Source organism: Capsicum annuum, chromosome 3 (assembly GCF_002878395.1).
Source record: "Capsicum annuum cultivar UCD-10X-F1 chromosome 3, UCD10Xv1.1, whole genome shotgun sequence".
Classification (NCBI taxonomy): Eukaryota; Viridiplantae; Streptophyta; class Magnoliopsida; order Solanales; family Solanaceae; genus Capsicum; species Capsicum annuum.
This window is the reverse complement of record NC_061113.1, coordinates 82,227,928-82,251,264: the sequence shown is the minus strand read 5'-3', so window position 1 is coordinate 82,251,264 and position 23,337 is coordinate 82,227,928. Positions and strand designations below refer to the sequence as shown.

The window sequence follows — 23,337 nt, the reverse complement described above, 5'->3', positions numbered from 1 at the left end:
CTACTTTAGAAGTAGATTTCAAAATAACTCTTCTCAATTATTCTGCCTCTTTCGCATGTGAGTTGTGATACCACCACAACTAAGTGCACGTTTGTATTGATAAGCTTTTCTAAATATTATCACATTCACCCTAGGGAATGGATATATATTTATAACAATCAAAATTTTCATTCCTCGGGAACACAATATAATTGTGCCTTAAGCTTGTCAATTTTTGATAACTTATAACCTCTTTCATGATATTGCTACTTCAAGAGTAAATTGAAGCATACGTATAATGTAGAGAATTTTTCTCTAACATATCTTATAATCGTAATAAGCGTGTGAAAATATTATCACTTTTAATGATTATTATCATATTGTCCCTCCACACTTATATCCGTGCATTCAATTACTTGTCTTCTTTCAAACATATTATGCATTGGTACCACATTCCTTTCAAGAATAGAGCAAATTGTAAACTTATAGATTCATCATATATTGCTATCATATTCAGTTCATGGAATAGAGCATATCAATGGGATATGTTTCATGACTTTTCACCAAACATCTGTTATTTTACCTTAGCCATCATAATATCATCAATATGGTGTATTGAGAGCCAAACTCAATATCTTATTCATATAAAGGCATCTTAGTCCATAAATCAATGAGACTTGAACCCAATTATGATAAACCAAAATACTAACTTGGTGTCTTACCCACATATAACATTTATCACGAGTTATTGACTCAAAAGAATGAATAATGTTGCGCAACTACCAATTTTAACATAAAGAATACTTACATTAATGAAAATTTGAAAAAAAAATAATTTTTCTGACAAGTTATACATCTAAAGAAAACAATATAATTACACATAATTAGACATTGGAACCCAAAAAGATATACCCTCCTCTTAAGTTGGTAATTTACTTGTTGGCTTTGTGATAACATTATCCATAACCCACTCAAATTGACAGTCGGCAAAGAGAAATCAATATGCATTCGATGAATGATTATGGTCTCAAATATGACGATCTATTAATATTACTATACATGCATCGCAATAGCTTATATTATTAATATAATGACTTGGAAAAGCTCTAACTTAGATTGTTTTCTTCCACGTAAAATAAGATCTGGAACACAAGTCGTATAATTTTTCTATATTTATCTACAACTACATATCTTACCGAATAGAGAGGTAAATATAACGCCACTATTAACATGGATTTGAAGAAAAATTACCTTTGATTTTTTCAAGGACTTACCCAAAATCATGGAGCCTCGTGCAACTTTTCCAATCTCATATGAACTACAAAAATAAACTCAAGATGGTAAAGTCTCATTTTGATAACGTGTTATGAAATATAAAGTAAGTACAAAAAGAATGGAGAGAGAAGAGAGAAAACTTTGTTATTTATCATGAGAAATTCTTGAGGGGTTCTTGAGGATGATTTATAATGAATAAAAATCCTCTATTTATAGGTGAAATTACTCCTAGTTTCTTTCTAAAAGATAGATATTTCTTATCTTGATAGATATCAACTAAATCTTGATATATCTTATCTATATTCTTAATAGACATTCACTATGATGTAAATACATTTATAACAGAAAAATAGATATGTCTAGAGTTGTTTAAAAATATTTGAGATACTGAGGGGCAAATAAGTAACTATGCTATATAAAAAATGAAGGAAGACTAGTTTTATAAGATCATTCTTTTGAGGGATTAAAAAACAAAGCCACCACCTTATAAAGGTCATTTATATATTTTACCCAATAGTAAATTATCTTGAATCAAACCTATTAAAAATTGGGCGAGTTGGGTAGATCAACTCAATTTGGGTTTATTTTGACACCCCTAGTCTCTCCTGCATAGCTGGGATATATGGGGATTTTCTCTCCCATGGAGACTCATCTGCACCGGCAGAGTTGTAGCCCTACTATCACGCATGCGAGGTTGCTCATATGAGATGAGGTCTGATCCCCTGAGTGTCTTTATAGCAACTGATTTTTGTTATTTTTGAAGGTTCATTACACCTGAAATGTCCCCATTGTGACCTGATCTATGCACGTGTAGAGATCTCTATAGGTTAAATAGTAGATTTTTGCTAGACTCATTTTCTTTTGCCATACCTCAATTTTGGAGCTTTGGAACTCAAATTGGGGAGATTTAAATGATTTTTTCAAGGATTTTATTTGGGGTATGATTCTTATACTATATATACACATTGTTGATGATTTATTTATGATTTTATCTTTAAATGTTGTATATTTCAAATCTTGTATATTATCGATCGACCCCGAGGTAGGTTACAACTTTCTTTTTTATGGACTTAGATTGTTCAGACTCGATATAGTATAAATTGCTTATTGGTTCATAAAATGATTAGGATTCATGCTTGGTCCATAGTACTCTGGTATACTTGCTTGATATTAAGTTTATTCAATGACTTTAGACTAGATTTAGGTAGATACTTATCAAGGTATGTTGGGTTGATTTATTAAGAGCCCCATTTGGCGTTTTATTTCTGCCTTATTCTATTATTTTATGAGGTTGTGGGGACTGGTGGTCAAGGATTATATCGGGAAGGGGTCCTATTTGATTATGTTATTGATGTGGAGGGATATTTCCTAAGATCTAGTATGAACCTATCTTTGTTAATTTATATTATTAATTTACTTAGATAAACACCTGCATATTCATACATCTGTTCTTATGAACATCTTCCTGAACATCCTTTGCTCCTAATTTGACATGGTTGTCCTAACAATACACTAGGATCCTACTCCAGGCAAGGGCATTTCATCATTTCTAGGTGCTGAAATAGCTGGCTGACCCACTAAATTCTGGATTATTGAGATGGACTGCTAATCTAGGGTCAGGACTCCCACTCTAGTCTGTGAATCCTGTGAAGTACCTGCTAATCCACCACCATGAGCCAAACTATCCCAAAGACCCATTACCCCAACTTAAGTATCCTGGTTCACTGAAGTAGCAACAAAATTAGGTAGAGCATGCATTGGGCCCACCTCCTATGCCTGGACTTAATCGTCCTCAATGACAAAGTTGGATTTGTAAGAGAATCGATTTAGTTGAGAAAGACTGAATATTTCTTTAAAAAAAAAGTTGGATCAAGTTAGATGGATTGGGTTATTAGCCTACTCTTGCTTGATAGTTGTTGAATTTTTATGTTCAATTCTTAAACGACCAATAAAAAGGTGAAATTTTTTGACCATTGGTTGTTGAATTTCTAGACTCAGTCTTTAGCTTATCACTACCAGAATTTGCTATTTTACGACTGAAATTTCTAACTGAAAAAAGTAGTCAGAAAATTTCTGACTACTTCTGTCGGAAATCTTATTTTTTTATTATTTTTTTTTACAAAATATTTTTCCAATACTATCTATGACAAAAACAGGCAGAATATTTGGTGGCAAATTCCAGAAAATATATATTCCGACTACAGTAGTCAGAAATATAAATAATTAAATAAATTATTTACTTAAATAAATTATTAAATATAAATTTCCAACTACGATAGTCGAAAATACTAATAAATAATAAAATTAATAATTAATTTATTATATATCCGATCACTGTAGTCAAAAATATAAATAATTAAATAAATATAATGCAAGATATATAATCAGTCCCTAAAACAAAAATTAAATAATTATTTATATAAATTATTAAATATATATTTCTGATTACTGTAGTCGAAAATAATAACAACTAAATAAAATTAATAATTAATTAAGTATATATCCAACTACTGTAGTTGAAAACATAAATAATTAAATAAATATATTACTAAATATATAATCAATTTCTTATATGGGAATTAAATAATTATTTAAATAAATTATTCAATATATATTTCCTACTCCTGTAGTCAAAAATACTAATAACTAAATAAAATTAATAATTAATTAAATATATATCCGACCACTGTAGTAAGAAATGTAAATAGTTAAATAAATACATTACTAAATGTATATTCAGTTCCTTGTATGGAATTTAAAAATAAGTAAAATAAACTATTACATATATGTTTTCGACTAAGGTAGTCGAAAATATATTTAATTAATTATTAATTTTATTTATTTATTAGTATTTCCGAATGCTTTAGTCAGAATATTTATTCTTATATTAAATAATTATGTAAAGTAATAGGAATAAGTAAAATAAATTATTACATATATGTTTTCGACTAAAGTAGTCGGAAGTATATTAAATTAATTATTAATTTTATTTAGTTATTAGTATTTTCGACTGCTGTAGTCGGAATATTTAATAATAAAATAAATATATTATTAAATATATGTTTCCGGCTACTATAGTCAAAAATATTGAATAATTAAATATATTTAACTTTTATCCGACTGTAGTAGTCGGAAGATTATATTTATTAATATGTACAGGTCTCTTTCCTCTTTCACTTCACTACTTCTCTCTCACCCTCTAAACTAAATTAGGGCAAAAAACCTTCCTCCATCGAAACCATTGAAGCTGCAGTGGTTGTCTTCCTCCAGCGAAGCAGCAATGGTTGCAGCATCGGTATGATCTCTCTCTCTCTCTCTTTCTCACACACACACATACTTACCACTTAATCAATGGATCTGCCTTGATAATAGGCATTCCAAGCCGGTCTAATCGACTAGAACTGGGATAAGCTTTACCATTAAAGCTGGCGTAAAAATAACCCTTTTGTGAGTTATTTCTTGATTTACTGTACCTATGAATCGAGTACCTTTTTGTTGAGCTTGATCTATCGTAGTTAGGACTTTGTTTAGGGGTGTTTATTGAGCATACCTTGGGTTCTCGTATATGCAATGTTGGGCTAATGATACTAAACATAACTGCAATCTTGGGTTTAATACATAGGTTGCTGATTTTAGGTTGTCAAGGAAAGAAATGGTCAGTAAACATGTATCCAACATCCGTGGAACATTTGGATATCTTGATCCTGAATATATATCAACTAGGTCTTTCACTAAGAAGAGCCATGTTTACAACTTTGGGGTCTTATTATTTGAATTTCTTGCTGGCAAAAACCCTCTTTAGGGGCTTAGTGAGTATATTGAACTAGTAAGATCTCTCTCTCTTCCTTCATTATGTGATTTGAGACTTTTGTTTGTTCTTTTTTTTTTTTTAAGAAAAAATAATGATATTGTGAGATTTAAAGATCCATGATTTGCTTGGTCTTTTGCCTTCCCCTGGTTGTACTTGGATGACTTCGTCATATGAATGTTGTATAGTGTTTACTTGCAAAAGAATGTTGCTTCTAGGTAGATGTTACCCTCTTTATTCTTGTACTACATAATATAGTTCAGACTTTATAGTTTCATATTTCTGCGCACACGAGTTCTTTAGTGGAAATGTTTGCAAGGACCTTGTTACACAATTGGTGATAATCTGGTGGTAGAATGTGAAGGGAGTGAGACTAAAACTTTACCAGGTGTTTCTTTCTACAAATAAGAGAAAATAGTAAAAGAATGCAATAGCAGTTTCATCAATTCAATAGAACCAAGCAAGTTTCCTGTATCCAATAGTCTATATCTGTGGTTGGCTTATCGTTGTTGCACGGATTTGGACCACCTCTATATGTCACTATTCCTAACTGTAGGGACATATGTATAGAGTGTAGTGATGTCGTGTAACTTCTAAAACCCCTTCACCCCTCCCCTCTTTTATTATCCATATGTTTTCGAAACCTATTCTATCAAATCGAAACTAAGATCCAATATTGTTGTTGCTTCAATAAATTCCTAGAAAAAAATACTTTTAAAAAGTCACTAATGATTGCGCATCAAGATAATAATATTTAATTTTTTTAATGTACAATATATCCTGGATAGTCCCACAAAGAGAGGTATGAGGAGGGTAAAGTGTATGCAAACTTTACGTCTACTTTAGAGGTGAGGTAGAGAGGCAAAGAGTGTGTCCAAAAACTAGTAGATTATATATGACTGCCATGAGTATGATTCTTAAGAAACAGAATAGATTCAAGTATTTTCTTTCTCTAACTTATGTCCAGAGAAACAAATGAGTACATTAATGTGCTGCAGGTGAAACTAAAGTGAGTACATTCTGTAGGTTTAGAGTTGATGCAATAGGGAATATTCTTTACCTTAACAGTTGCATATGTCAGCTTATAATCATTTTGTGAATACTTCACCTTGTATCGACATAAACACATTATGAGAAAAATTAGTAACTACTGGTATATCTTTATGATAGATGAGTAAAAAATACATTAGAGAACAAGGAACCAACCCTACAGTAGATAGCACTTCTTATGTCTAACTATATTGTCTTTTTTGCTAAAAGTGTGAAAAACATGATTATATTGAAGCAACTTTTAAAGAAATGCAAACAAAATCTGAAAATGTGAACAAACAATGATAAATGTCATTTATGCACTACTTAATTCAAAGAGTAGCAGTGACAGCTTTCTGCATAGTGGCAGTGCCAACAGTGACCTTAATCTAACAACAACACAGCCAGTGTAACCCCCAAGTGGGTCTAGAATGGCTGGTGTTACACATCTATACCCCTACGGCCTATCTTGTGGAGGTAGAGAGGTTGTTTTTTATGGACCCTCAGCTAAGTGACCTTCAGCCAACCATCTATGAATGTCACAAGGTTAGATAACTATTCTACTCTTCTTATTCTTTGGATGTCTCAAGTTACTTTTTTAGTTTATGCCAAACAATTTTCCACCTTAAAACAAGAACTTGATAAAAAATATTTCTTATACTCCATACAAAAAGTTGTTTGAGACTTATAGATGACTACTTCCAGTTAAACGAAAAAAAATTTCTTGTTGTACTCTACAAGAACCAGAAGTGACATGTGAGCTTTTATACTTGCTAAGGCTAAATAATTTACATTTTTAATTTAGCTCGTAACATAAGTCTCAACAGGGATGGAACCAAATGTTTTTTCTTATGAGTTGTTCATTGACCTGAAATGCTTTTTCTTCTTCCTGGGTTAATGTCTAGACCCAAATCATGATCCTTATTGTTTATTTTTTAACTCATTTTCTGCTAAAGTTAATCTCAAGAATGTTTCTTTGCAATGCAATATTAAGATAATGGTCTATTCTAGAACTTTTTCGCACTGTTTCTGTTGTTTATTTGATGATCGAATTGTCCTCCATCTGTAGTATGGTTCATGAAGTTGTATTAATTTTACATGGTAGGTTGAATTACCATTCTTGATTAATCTCATAAATGCTGAAATGTTACTTCTCAAAAAGCAAATTGTGAATTGACGCAGAAATGTGCAGCTAACGATGATAAATTTGCTAAATTTGTTAAATTTGAGGAGTTGGTTAAGAAGCACATGCCGCAAGTATTTCATGACGAGGAATATAATGAATCTGATGATAATTAGATTGTAATTATTGTTCTTATTTTTGGTTGTGACATTTAGATGTTTAAACTATTTGATTTGATGTTTGTTTTGAATGATTTAAAGTAGTTGTATTTATAAATTTTTGTTGTGTTTGATCCTATTATGAAAAATACATTAGTTATGTTGTTTATAATCTGAAAGCAGTATACGCTAATGCAATATAATAATTATTAAATAATTATTTATTAAATAATAACACTTTTTAAATAATAATTATAAAATAATTATTTATTAATTTTCGACTACAGTGGTCGGAATAATTATAATTATTAATTAATTATTTATTAAATTTCAAAATAACTATAATTATTAATTAATTAATTATTAAATTTCCGACTACAGTGGTCGGAATAATTATAATTATTAAATATTTATTTATTAAATTTTCAACTACAGTAGTCGGAATAATTAAAATTATTAAATAATTATTTATTAAATTTTCGACTACAGTAGTCGGAATAATTATTAAATAATTATTTATTAAATTTCTTACTACTTTATTTACTAAAGTAGTCGAAAATTTCCGACTACTGTAGTCGGAAATGTTTTTCCAACAAGCTATATTCCGATTACCATCAAGCAGTCGGAAATAATCAAAACTACCTTATTTTCCGATCATATTCTGACTACACTGTCCGTCGAAAATTTAATGTTTTCTAGTAATGTATTTTCCATGGGATGTATTCGCTTCAAAATCTATAACTTACGACTATAGTGTTGATAAGAAATGGTGAGTTAAGCAAGAAGTGCCGAAAGACCTGGAATGACAGAGAGTTAAATAATAACTGGCGTAAATATTGTTTTTTCGTGTGTGGGTAGCTTATCATCTCCATGCATGAGGCATGGATACATACCCAAGGAGTATGGCATTGCATTTTCCCCCTTTTGGGATTTCTCATAGGAGAAGTGTTGGGCGCGTAGTGGTGCGTATTATTTGCTTTTGGTGATCTATATAATTTTGTGATGTAAAGGAGAGAAAAGGAGTGTAGTTGAGTAGAAAGCAAGCAAAAGAAAAATTTCAACTTTGGTCCTTCTTTTGGGATGTCAAGGCAAGCATCTATGCCTTGTTAGTTTTGGCAATTGTGTAGATACTACACCTACACCATGAACTTTGCCCCAACACACCCTGACACAGACAAAATTGTAAACAAGAAGAAAGCGTACACGTAACCACGAGTGGCAAAGTCATAGACTTTATAATATTGTAGGAATTAAGAAGAAATTATGCACAAGATACTAAAAATTCTTTGTTTCTTTGTTGCTTATATTATGACTTAAAAGGGTGTGTCATTCTCCATGAATTTGTTGCAACCGTTGAACTTGAGAAAATCATCTCTCCAAGTGAGTTCCAAACCAACAGGTAATTTGCATAAAATACGTCATATTTGCTTTGTAGTTGGTTAATTATGAGCGTCTCCAAAACTTCTCTTCTTTGTTCCTTTGGTTTATGTCTTATTTTTTCCTTCGAGAATAAACATTGTTTGAAATATGTATCTTTGAAAAGTCTCAGATAGAAACTAAACACAAAGTATTTTATAAGATGACATGAATATTAGGTATTTTGCTAAATATTTTTATCTTTTAGAACTCTTAATAATGTTGTCATCCCTATTTTTCAGAAAATATTTAAATCACTTACATAATGAAATGTTTTTAAAAAAGAAATATGGAACTTCATCTAAATGAGTAAATTTAAGATAATTTTGAACCAAAAGTTAAATAAGCAAACTAAAATAAAAAAAATAAGAATTTTATATATAACACAATATAATAATTTAACAACAAAAACAATAACATACATGCTTAAAGAGCAAAATTGTTATTATTATTATTTGCTATATCTAATGTCGAGCGCGTATTACAGGAGTATTTAGTGTAATTAGCACTCCCATCTCCCACTCATTTAAAGAAACAGTTAAATGTATTTTTCATTCATATGTTTAAGAAAATTTCCGTACTTAATTTGCTCTTTTGAGAGACTTATATGACTGACAAAATGAATGTTAGTTATTATAAAAGGCTAAAAGATACTAATACCCATTTAAATAATTTAAATATTCAAAAATTCATAGATTAAAGAATTAAATAAGTACACTAAATTTTTTTGAAAGGAAACAATTTTTAACTACTTCCATGTAAAACATTTGGGAGGGCTACAAATATTCCAAGATCAAATATATGAATCTAATATTTTATTTTGAATTTTACTGTAAGTTACAATTTAATATATCAGGGATACGTAAACCAATAATTACTTCTTATTTGTTAAATTCGTTAACACTTATTAAGGTTGATCTCAATAGTCCTAGTTATGACAGTACAAATGAAATGGATGAGAGGAGTATACACTAGGAATATGATTTATAAGGACGTATTAGATAGATACACTTCATTACATATTTCTACTTCATAATTAAATTAAAGTGTTTAAGAAAAAGAATAACATATATCCTATTAAATTGTTCATTGTTCATCTTCCAATGTTCAAACGATATATGCTATCATCTTTATTGTATAAAATGATGTACTTTTTCTTAATTTAATGTATAATTATTATACAAGTTTAGTTTAACAATATTCATAGTAGTTTACAAATTATTTACTATGTGACTTGGCATGCATGTTGCACGTGCAGTTAACACGAAAAATATGAAGAAATAATACATTAATTCGAATCATGATCACTTTACACTTTTCTTATATTGTGTTTGCATTGCTTCAACCACAAATATCCCCGAGGCAATCAAAGCATCTAATTTTCCACACTTATTAGTAGTATATTAGTCACCATTACTTTAAAACTTGTTGCTTCTAATTGTTGTGGTTGTTGTTTGCGCCAGAATTCTCTATAGATCACAAGTAATATACGAGGAGGATCATGAAAATACCAGCTGATCGTCACTCTATGCTATACGTTTTAAGTTTTGTTTTGTATCTCGGAGCTTTCTTCATAATATATACTGGTATGTGCACTCCACCCTTTAGCTACAAACTCTATTATTCCGTTCGCCAAAGTGTTTGATTGGATATGATGTTTAAGAAAAATAGATAAATTTTTGAAATTTGTGTTTAAAATAAAACATGGCACTGAATATTAATCGTCTGTCTATATCGATCACATTTTATTAAGAGTGAAATAAGAAGTTCAATATTTAATTTTTAATTAAAAAGTAGTAATTTTTAACACTAACTAATGATAATTTGTGTTACTAAAATTGGTACGGAGAAAAGAGTATGAAGTAATTGCACAGGTATCTACTTTCTTCAAAATGATTAGGTACTTTTACTTTGCCTAGCTAATACTCCTCTCCGAAAGTTTTTCACATTCGATATATACATCAAACTAATAAATATAAGATATATATCTTTTGCATAATATTTTGTAACTTAACCTTGATATACTGAAGATTTAAGTTATATACATTTAAAAACATATACTGTAAAAATTGTTGCACTAGTAATAATATTAGATGGGCATGGCCCATGCTATACTGCATAATTTCAAAGTGAGGGATATTTATATTATCATTTGGTGAAGCAGGATAGCAATAAAAAGTAAAAACAAAACAAATAAATATATCTTTGATAGAACATAATGCTAAACTTATATAAGTGCATCTATTGATATATCTGACGGAAATGGAATCTAATGTGATTTCATATTTTTCCTTTTCTCATAATTCGGTATCTCACGTGAATTTAATGAATGTGAAACTATATCCTATTTTGAAATTTCTAATCTAAAGGGAGATCTTTGACGAAAGAGTTTACTTTTTCTATATAATGAAAAAAAAAGGTGTATTTCAACTATGAAATACATTTGAAATTCTAGGAATTATTACAAACTTGCAACGGATGCATCTTTTTTTGAGCACCTTCCAAAGAATTTGAGATTATAATTTTAATTGGAAGTGTTTTAATCAAATCATTAAGCGCATCCCTACAAAGGCAAGTGTATCATAGTTGTGAGGGAATTTACTTTAGATAGGGCATCATCGAGAACTCTTCCCTTTTTTCATTTCATTTAGTTGAGATATTTACATTATTATATTGAAGAACAACCATTATCTGGAGAAAACATTCAAAATGCCTAAATATCAAATTTCAAGCAAACTATCATTACTAACTAAATAAATCACAAAAATAGAATAAGTGGTAACAATTATGGCTGTGGACATATGAGTAAAACATACGCATCCACTTGTACAACCAAGGTAAATATATTTGAAGAATCTGAAGACTTAACACAAAGTAAGCCTTTCAACATTTTCTTGTCAAAAATTTATTTTGAGCATCATATTTTTTTAAACAACTTACGAGTGGTGTTTTTCCTAAACTTAAATGTGGTGTTCTTAGGACTTTATCCACAATCAAATAAAATAGACCACTTAGATTGGAGGCTAACCATAAATACATAACTCCTTAAAAAGAATTTCAAACAAAATTAAGACACCACATGTAACTTATGTTGTTCTCAACATCCTCTCTAATCAAGAAAAGTTTATGAATCTACAACATTTTCAGGTACTTCCACCTTCTAAAGATGTCTTTGAGTTATTTCATTTTCATCTTTAGCTAGAGAGGATAGTGTGCAGGTACATAAATCTTACCCTACCTTGAGAGGTAGAGAGGTTGTTTCTGCTAAACTCTAGACTTAAGAAAAGAATATAACAAAGCAGACTGGAGAAAAAAGTATTGAAGTGAAGAAATCACGACATATCAAGACCAAGAACAAATAAATAAGAGTGAGCAAGTAAAATTAAATTTAAAATTCAATTTTAAAGATTGCTAATGCAGGAATGTCATCCAATTTTCAAAAATTAAACAATACTCACTATCAAAAATCTACATTCAAGTGAATCCTCACATACCCAAAATTTTTAATACTATAACAATAAATAATTAGCATACACAAATGACCACAATTCACACAACATTCAAGATTATTTTAAAAAAAAAAAAAGCATAAATATTTTGATAAAACAACACAAAAAGAGAAACACAAACAATTCAAAACGTTTAATCTAAAATCAACTTCAATTTCATCCATCACAGTCATCGTCTATACAGTAGTTGCAGCAGTTAATTCAACCTTAAAAAAATATATCTGACTTTATTCATTTTTACCTTTAAAATGATCACACAACAAGAGGCGTAGTGAAAAACAAAAAATAAAAAAAGGAAAATTTAAAATTAAGAATACTTAAATGTATTACTATGGTAAAAATTTCACAAAACAAAGATGGTGAAGACTTAGAATTTCAAAAAAAAAAGAAAAACAAATAGAAGAGGGATACAACTTACATATAGAGAATGAAAATGGCTAAAAATTTTTCAAAAAATTGAAAGAGTATTTTTTTTTAAAAAAAGTGACAACATGGATGTTTTTTAAAGGTCAAAAAAAGAGGTGATGCAAGGAGAGATTTAGAGTTGCTAAATACAAAATTCGTCTAAAGTTTAAGCCTTTTTCACATTCTAACTTGAAAATTGAACAGTACTGCTAAACCAATATCGGAGAGCATTTTTGAATAAATGAAAACAGAATACACAAAAGACACATGAAAAAGTATAGAAAATAACCAAGAAAAGCAAATTTGGGTGATATTCTCATTAGTAACTACATCAAATATAAAATGTGATTTTGGGTATCTTTTCAAAGTGATTGTCGGAAAGCTTTTCTATTCTTATAATAACCTGCATTTATAAGTTAACAGAAGAAATCTCCTCATAAATAATATATGTTTTAAGTAGAGATATAACCAAATACTACAGTATATTGATTTCGACAAACACTATGCGAAACTTTTATTTGACTATGAATTTCTGAATTATATCCGAGAATATTTTACTTTATTACTTTACATAAAGTCTCATATAATTATTGCATAGACAAATTTTCATTCATAAAATCAATAACATGAGATGACTCCTAAATGAAAACGAAGACTATACTATTTAACCTTTGCTTCAAATTGAATCATTTTTTGGTACTTAAAAAGCAATCAAACCTTCAAAACTACTATGCCTCAATTTGAAAATAAACTTTAGATAAAAGAATTATAGGTTATTATCGAGAATGTTGGCTAAACTAATAGCACATAAGCAGCTAGATTCTTAGTCATTCAAATAAAAACAAAGATTAATCAAGTTCTCTTATTTTTTTTTATTTTTTTTATAACAAATACTCTTTGGAGTCATAGTAATAGGTACAGAAAGAAAAGTATTTTCGGTAAATATTTTCTCTCTTATATAAGATTCTCAGAAGATGATCATTATTTTTCAAAGCTTAAATATTTGAACATTATTGCTCCGTTATTTTTATCTTAAAGTTGATCATTGATTTAAAAAGTTGGGCAATTTTTATTGTATAAAGGAGATTGAAACCCCCTTGACAATGTATATGTGCATCTCCATCTTCACCAGAAGAAAAAAATAAGAAAATAAATATGCATTTATCAAGATTCAATAAAGACAAACATAAGCTCAATTTCACAAGAGTGGGTCATGTTTTATTAAGTGGCAAGAAATCACAGTGACTAAAGATTGTGAATGACAATAAACTTAAATAAAGTACTTTATAGACAAAAACACTTAGGCCACATTGCTAGTAAAATCTTCAAGAATTTTTCTTCTAAACTCTCAGCATTAACGTTTTCTTTGGCTAATATTTTTTTATTAGTACATATCTGTAACCAATTATTTGAGTCTTTTTTCATAATCTATCACATTTTGTAGTTCAATCATATTAGTCATTAATTTTTACTAAGTAGCAGGTGACACTAAATTGAGGAGAGCTTGTGGTAACATAATTTTTTCAAATTATTTTTGTGTATATTATATATTACAAATGTATGCACTTAAATTAAATGGTATTTTGTGAAGGAGGGAATAAAATTCTTCATCAGATAGAATATTATAAAGTTTTTAGAAAAAAACTTCAATAACTTTTGCTTATCATTTTTTATAGCAAGAAAATAATAAAGTTCCTATATAGGAGGTTAATTTTTTCAGAAAAGTAAAAAAGCCAATCAAAACAAAAGGCAAAAACAACAACAAAATAAGCGTAGTTGATCACAACCGTCTAAAAAAAAAGATATCAACACTCTAAATGCATTCATTCAGGGACAGACTCCACCAAAAGGTTCTTTCTCTCACATTATTTTATTTTTTTATTTTATTTTGAAACTAAACATCTTACCTATATAGGGACATAACATACCTGTAGGCCATTCTATAAGATGGAATGAAAGAATGACTTTGAAAGAGGAGAAAAATAATGTAAAACGCGTAAGGTGTTTTAGCAACACATGAAAAAGTAAAGATACTCGGTGAATGTTTAATTTTAATATACCAAGCGAAGACACATTGCAAAAGGGTCATAAGTTACATATATCTAAAAATATCAAATACCTTCAAATTTTCTTTAAATATCAAGGAGCAAACATATCGAAACCAATTGCTTCTTGGCATTTTCTATTATGATAGAAACATGATCTTATCTGAGAACAAATAGAGAGATAACAAAAACATGTTCTTATCAGTTCTTGAAAGAACAACAAATAAAGAGAAACAATAGAATCTTACTTATAGAAGAATAAAAAGATCTTATTGGAATCGTTTTGTTTGAAGACAATATGAGATGAAAAGGTTTTCATATGAAGTTGATCCTTCACTTAAGAACCTGGAAGTATAAAACAATCTTTAGGTATCTGCACAAAAAGATAAAGGACTTAATCACATCAATATTCAAGTATGTATTAATAATAATATAGTGGATTAAACATAATTGGAGACAAACTTACCTCCAATATGTAGGGCTTATCTTTTAATCGCAAGGGCAAAATCATCAATAGAAATTCTAATTTCAATTTTCAATATGATTCCTCCAAGTGCAAAAGCATACAATTTCGTAGACACCCTGCATGTTACTCTTATCATTTATGAAGGGCAATAATATACAAATGTTGAACAACACATCAAGTAGTAACTTAAGGCAAGTTTTTAATCCCTGCAAGACCATAATAGAAAAAGGTAAAACACGATCCATATAAAAGTGAATTTTATTTTTTTCTTGATTAAAGAAGCATCGTTTGTTTCAAAATCTGTTAGCTATTTGTGAGTTCATGTTATCATCGTTGCTATTAGAGACCGAGATGAAAAAATATAATTCCTGCAAGCCATAGTGAAAGCAAAAGAAATTCAATAACTTTTTTACTGAATGACAATAATGCATCTTTTTTATAACTCAAATGTAAATAATGCATCATGATGTTGCTATATGAAAAATGTTTGAGTAATAGAGCTCTTAAGGGGAAAAATGAAGTTTCCTTATCTTGGACATTTCAACAAACACTTTAGTAACATAGAATTTCTTCATTTTTCATTACTAATTTATCTTCAGTTCAAAAATCAGTGTGTTAAGTGATCTAATAGCTTCTGCAAGAAAGTACAAACATTGCATAAAAGTATTTGAACAAATAACTAAGTGCATGTACAAGATCAATCAATAAATCATGATGAAAGAGAAAAGTTGAGATGTGAATAAACCAAATTACTCAAAACACTAACTAAAATGAAAAATAAAGCAAAAGGACAAAGAGAAAACTCTAGATCCTTACCATAACATTATTTTAATGTTCATAAATTTTCAATTAGATTAAATAGTACATCATCTTGCATTTTCAAGTTAGGAGAATCAATTGCTCGATAGATGTAACTCTTGAAAATGACAAAGAATGCATTAGTCCAACCATCAGAATGAATTTATAAAAGGACAAAGATAATGGAATCACTTACTAAATAGAAAAGAATTGAAAAAATAGATGAAACTTAGCAGAGGAGGATAAAGAAATATGAAGGATATGAGAATGGTAAGTGATATTCCAAAATGGTGCATGAACTAAAGTAAATGAGACACGTGTTCATTCAACAATAAAAGAAAGCTAAATTTAATGTACAACTTAAAATACCTTTAGTACAATGAGAAGACGCCGTGTTGGTCCTTTGCTTGTTCACTTATAAATAAGAGTTAAAATTATATGAACAACCGCCTTTTTTACTTTGTAAACAATTAATTATGATTGAGAATTTTATTTATAATTACCTTATAAGTAATCTGATTGAAATGGAGCATTAAAGTAACTGGTAAAGTTGTTGTCATGCGATTAGGAGGTCATGGGTTCAATCCTTAAAAATAGCCTCTGAAAGAAATGCAAGGTAAGGCTGCGTACACTGCATCCTTGTGGTAGGGCCATTCCTCAGACCCTGCGCATAGTGAGCACTTTAGTGCACCGTGCTGCTCTTTTTTTTCCTATAAGTGATTTGATTATATAAAGACTTTTTTATATAATTAACGTATATAATTTTACATTATCATTTGTATGTATTTTTACATTAATTATATCACTTGACATAGTACTTTTGTGTGAAGCAGATGCTAGAAAATTAAATGGAATGTCAGAAAGTTCACAAGAAATTACAGAATCATCTGAAATCAATGGCTTGAAACGGTTCGACGTATATTTACCTTCATCAGATTTGTCCAATTCAGGACCCTATAGTGTCAGTTCCCCTTTCAATTTACCACCTTATGATTCTCTTCCTCCAGTACCGAATACACCTACTCCTTTTTGTGTTAATCCACCTCCAGCCAATGGCAATTCTGGTAGTAGAGGCCCAATTGTAAATCCACCCCCAAGCCCATCATCATCCACTATCATTCCTAGCCCACCCCAATCATCTCTTCCTCCCATAATCAATCCCAATACACCAATTATTAGCCCACCACGATATTTTGTACCTAATCCTCCCACATATGTTCCTAGCCCAACACAACCCATTTTTAGTCCGCCTTATTATTATGAGCCAAGTCCACCTAGTTATATCCCAATTAACCCACCCACTGGGCTTTTCTTACCACCAGTGGTATATCCACCACCAACAGTGCCTCCGCCTCTGCACATTGTCCCTGCTATGGCTCTGTGGTGTGTGGCAAAGCCATCAGTACCTGACCCTATTATCCAAGAATCCATGAACTATGCATGTGCATCTGGAGCAGATTGTGATCAAATTCAACCTAATGGATCATGTTATCAGCCTGATACTTTATTTGCGCATGCCTCTTATGCCTTTAATAGCTATTGGCAGAGAACTAAAGTGGCTGGTGGCACTTGTGACTTCGGAGGGACAGCCATACTTGTCACTGTAGATCCTAGTGAGTTCAATCTACTTGGCACCAAATATATAATACTTTTGTGATTAGTTTTATCTGAAATTTATTCACTTAAACCATAAAATCAAAAGCTTATTTTTAGAGCCGTCAATATGGGCTAGGCTCATTGGGCCAGTTCGGTCTGATCCAGCCTGTAATTTGATAGGATTGAGATACGATTTTTACAACCCGTTTAAGAACAGGGCTTTTTAGCCCGGTCAATATAAGCCCGTTGGTCCGTAGGACTTGGGTAATATGGACTAGCTGGCCCGTGGCCAAACAAAAATGCTTAAAATATAGAATAGAGTAGTAAGAATTAAAAAAAGAGTTCAAACTCAGTCTATTTGGAAAACTCAGTCTATTTGGACCATCATAGATATTTAAATATTAAATATGTTTATAAAATATATAAATAATTAAAATACTAAATTTTTTAAGGAATCAAATATGTTTTATGAAGATAATGTGGCGATGTTGAACACGTTATAACTCATAAGTGCCATGAGAAAATTATTTTGTAAGGAGTTCATTTTCAGTTTTAATGGACTAATGTTGACATTTCTTTGTGTTTTATTGTGATCAATTAAAATAAAAATAGGTTAATATTATTATTTAGCTAGTTATACTATTACTCATTAACATTTTCACTTATTTTTCAACATCTCTATTAGGTTTGGAGTCAAAAGTTATTTAATTTCACAGATTATTTGATTTTTTTTTAATTTTAGACTTGATTAATAGGTAGTAACTTCATGTAATATTATACTGTAAATAGTTATGTACTTAACAGTTTAAAATTTAAATTAAGATTATAAAAATAATATATTTTAAAAAATGGATTGGGCAACCCAGAGTGTAATGGGTTGGGCTTGCTATTTTTTTGCCTGTCATGCTGTTGGGTCAGCCCGGCCTGACCCGTCAAACTCCAAAGCCCGTATGAACTAATCCGAATGGGCTGAACCAACCCATATTGACAGCTCTACTTTTATTTGTTAATCTAGTAATTAGCATTTTCTAGCTATAACTCTTAGCTTTTACTTCATCGATACGATTATTGAATTCAATCTTCTATAGTTATTAATCACATATCTATATTTGTTGTCATATTCAATCAATTAAACTTTAACTTAAGACATTTAACATTAAAGTCACTAAATTTTACCATTGTAAACAAAACTACCAATGCAAATGAACTCTGTATCATAATATCATTACAAAATAAAATTTGTAACTATGTAATAGGGCATAAGATCAATCACTTTTATGTAACAAAATATAATTTGGGACATTACTAACGCCTAATTCCTACAACTCTCATTAGCAATACAGTGCAAGCATTTTGCTGACTCCTAATGGGTTTTTGCCTTATTTGAACAGGTTTCGATGGATGCCAATTCATCTACTACTGATCACTAAATGAAACAGAAAGGAAACGACTACACAAGGCGATATTAGGTTATTTATTCATTTTTCTTGCATACTGTTTAGAGAATTTCAAGTCAAATAAGACTGGTTTTGTAATTTTGAAAATGATTTTCAGGTGGATGTAGTGTTTGGACTACTCCAATTCCTTCCGTCTTGGAACATGTCCTTTCCTGAATTTCAAATGTAAATGAAAAAACATCATTTGGATTCTACTTTATCCTGAATTTTAATTTTAGTCATTTATGTTATATTAGAAATAGAAAACTCCTAACTTAAAAGTTCAATGATCTAACTATCCTTTTATTTAATCCAAATCCAAATATCTTATTTAAATGAAAAAAAAATTAATGCCTGAAAGAGTAGCCAACACTTCATAGCAAAAAAACTGTTATCCCTGCCAGCATTGATCTCTCTAAAAATCAAGTTCATCGCTTGCTGTGCTTAGGGTGTCAAAATTAGATTTGAATGGGCACATTGTCACTTCGAAAAATATGTGGGTGTTTATAAAGTGAAGCAAAATATCTCCAATTTGCTTTACGAAGTCTAGTTCCATGTCATAAAATATGGGAAGATGGTGTGGTTCAATTAAGAAGTTAATTCTTTGTGCACGTTAAGAAAGGGTAAAAACTTACATGAATTCGGTCCATACATCAAACTAATGTTCTATATCATGGTTAAACAATTAAATTAAGTAAAATACATATTAATTAATCATGATTAAGGAGCATGAACTCTAAATTCAAACATATGACATGCATGTATTGCCTTGGTGTATACATTAGGTGTGTGTAAATTTTTACCAAAAGAAAGATGAGTTTGAAGGGAAACCTTGGCGTAACTTGTAAAGTTTTTGTGTATGACCATGAGGTAATGAGTTCAAGCATTGAAAATTTATAGAATATACTATTAACAACGGTTTAGGCTATAATATTATGTTTTCATTCAATCTAAATACTTATTTTAATTTATGTAATAAATTTTTTTAGTAAGATCTGTTTAATATGTGTCATTTACTTATATTGTAGACGATTTTGTGTATGAAATTATTTAACATATGAACGGAAGATTAAAATTGTCGGTTCTTATAAGTTACAAATTAATATTCACAATCATAGATGAAGTAGGACAAAAATCTTGATTATTGTAGCATAAGATTACATATAATTTGATCCTAATCATGGAAGTGGTAATATTCCAACTTCTTGTACTAGTATATTTCGTATGTACTAAAAGGACCAAGTATAAATGTTAGTTTATGTTCTGAATATTAATGAACAACTTCTCTAATCCGTTATTTGTACTTATACTCTTAATCCTAATATAACTATTATGATCTATGTAGTTTGATTTATTATTTTAATCAATTAAAAGGTAAGACTCTATTATGATTAAATAAATTCCTAATAGATTAAATAATGACAAATCGTATTAGTGAAATAATAATTGGTTGATAGAACCATGTCTCGAATTTGAGATAGAAGACACCCCTTTATGGTTGCTTATAAGTTGTTCACATGAAAACCCTGTAGGTGGCTTTAATATCAGTTACAAGAAATAAGTTAAGCATTATAAATAAGGGATTAAATTAATCAATGAATTAAATTTTTCCATAAATTTGATTTAATTGATTGTTGTTAGTAATGCTAACATGGAGATTTAAATAAGGTATAATGGTTGTCGCACCCCATTTTTCTAGCAAAAAGCGGGATTCGACGTGACCACTCTTTTTGAAATTGTTTGAGAGAATGTGAAGAGTCGTCACCTAACATATTAAGGTGCGTTAGGGCACCGGTCTAGGCTAACTAAGAACCTATTTTATTGTTTTATCTTAGTTCACCAAAAATTCGGGTAAGGATTCAAATTACCACAAAAGGAAGGTGTTAGACACCTTTCGAGGTCTACAAAGTTGATTCCCGCCCGAATTCATATTTTACATAGGGATTCTATGTCATAAAACAAAGGTCACTGATTTATTGTTAACTTAATATTAACTAAGCGATAAAGTAATTAATAAACAAACATCATTTATTTATTTCTAATTATTAACTAGGTGGAGATAAAAATAAGACAAATAATGTAAAGTAGAGACGAGGAGAGAGACGGTAAAACAATTTATAATAGAACTATTTATTAATTTTACCCGAAGTAAATGAGCATGTAAAGTAAATGTAAAGAAAAGAAAGAATTCACCATATCAAACAAAGAATGGTTTTGATCTCATTCGGATCAGAACCCCAACTTGTTTAATCATCAACCGACCCATTGGCTGGATTCTTAAAAAAGTGACACTGTCATAAGTCGTGTAATATATGTTGGAGATCATACTTCCAAATAACTACCCTTCCCACCCAATCTAGGCTGGTTGTTAACCTAAAGGCGTACTAAAAAAAAGAATAAAACTAACGCCTCTAGAAATGCGTAGCATCCCACCTATCGCCCAAGAGGCATTGGGCTTTGCTAATTTGGATTTGTGGTCAAGACAAACAAAATTGTGTTTTCTAATAGGACTCAAAGCGCGAAATAAATAGCATAACTGTGGTTCGTGTCAAAATAATGAGTTGTAAAATTGTTAAAATAAAAGCTTGTCTTAGTTAACTAAATGTGAAGGAACAATAACCGTTAATTTATCATGTAAAAGCTAACTACGCATGCTGTAGATTAGCGAAAAATGTTGGATAATACTTTTAAAATAGTTGAAATTTTGTTAATGCGTGAAAAATTAATTCTAATACGTTGAAAATATTTAACTTCCTAAAAGATAATTTTGTATCGCTGGAAATTCGTGAAAGATGTTGGAAACTGTTTTAGTGAAATGAAAAATATTCAATTGTTGAAAATTTGTTACAACGGTGTTTTAATCACTAGAGATTGATTTAAATATTGGAAAAATTATTTTAGAATGCTGAAAAGTAATTTAATATGCCACAAGTAATTTTTTATGTCGTAGAAAATTAACAAATCATGTTGAAACTTTGCTTTCAAATGCAAAAGATAGCTTTATATTGTTGAAAATTAAAGCAAACATGTTGTAAACAAAATTATTTCGTTTCAATGTCTAGAGTAATTCATATTACTAAAAATGGTGATAAAATGTTGGAAATCAATGACGATGTCAAAAAACTTATTTAATTAATTCAAACCGAAAATTTGCTAATCATCCTTAAAGCATGCTTTCTAGGCGACAAGAACATTAATTAATAAATTCTAGCTTATGTTTGTCTAAGTGAGTCATGTAATCACAAAAAAATACATAGACCTAAGTTATGTTTGCCTACGCGATTCATAGAGCACATAAAACCCCGCCCCCCGGGCACTCCTAATAATTACTATTACATCATATGTTTATACATGCCATATGAATAAAATAAACTAAAAGGAATAAGTTATCCTCTCTGAATTCCTAAGGCAACTCTTTGTATCCCAAAATATATAGTTGTACCTGTTAGACATGAACGAAACAACAAAGCTACACAAGAACCCCACACGTGGACCAAAACACAGTCATAGCGACACAAATCGAACAACTCCTATAGACATGTTTTCTAGCATTACAAAGGTATCATATAAGATATGAAAATATAGAAAACTTACTTGTAAGCCATAAAGAAAATAAAAAACCTTAAACAAAACAATTTGAAGCAGTAGGATAGAACCGGACGGCTTCTTTAAAACTCACAATGCAAAAGAACTTGAAAATATTTATTAGCTTTTTTTTTTGTATAGAGAAGATATATCTTGTAGTGAATTGATATCAGATGAGAGCTCTAATTGAAATAGGGGTTGCTTATATAGGTTGAATAGTGTAAAACTAGACCAACATAAAAATGGCAAAGCAATATTCCTGTAAATCAACTAAGAGAAAATTTCTCTTACATGAATAACTGAATCAATCATATACAAATCAATCAAAGAATAAAAGAAAAATCATCAACAATATTATTTTTCCTAATTAGCTAGAGGAAATAAATTACAAGCCAAATTTGTCATAATTACGTAAGTAAAAAAATATTTTAAAGTAAAAAAAAATGTAAATATGCACCAACTTTAATATTTACCATATGCAACAAAAATTGATTAAAAAAAGATAAAGAAAATAATCATGCAGAACATTTTCTAATCAAATTATTTTAATTAGGTGCAAAAATCAAGATGATCAAATATGATAAATTCAGAGCAACATCATGAGTAAAGAAACATGATAGTGCTTCGATATTGACAAAGTTCAAACTTGAATCAGAATTAGAGTTAAAGCAAATAGCTATATAAATTTGAGCTTTCAACATGTGGTAGC

General features: G+C 29.8%; 1 protein-coding gene across 2 annotated transcripts; it reads left to right on the top strand.

Annotated features, from left to right (window-relative positions):
- The first annotated feature begins 8,391 nt into the window (after positions 1-8,391).
- On the top strand, positions 8,392-19,263 carry LOC107863713 (extensin). Of its 2 annotated transcripts, none has more exons than XM_016709795.2 (4): positions 8,392-8,771; positions 10,252-10,374; positions 16,845-17,624; positions 18,999-19,263. In XM_016709795.2, the coding sequence occupies exons 2-4, from the start codon at positions 10,290-10,292 to the stop codon at positions 19,028-19,030; spliced, it is 897 nt and encodes a 298-aa protein (XP_016565281.1). In that variant the 5' UTR covers positions 8,392-8,771; positions 10,252-10,289; the 3' UTR covers positions 19,031-19,263. The 2 variants fall into 2 exon arrangements, with proteins under 2 accessions (XP_016565281.1, XP_016565285.1); XM_016709799.2 differs by having other exon boundaries at positions 8,582-8,752.
- The last annotated feature ends 4,074 nt before the right edge of the window (positions 19,264-23,337 follow it).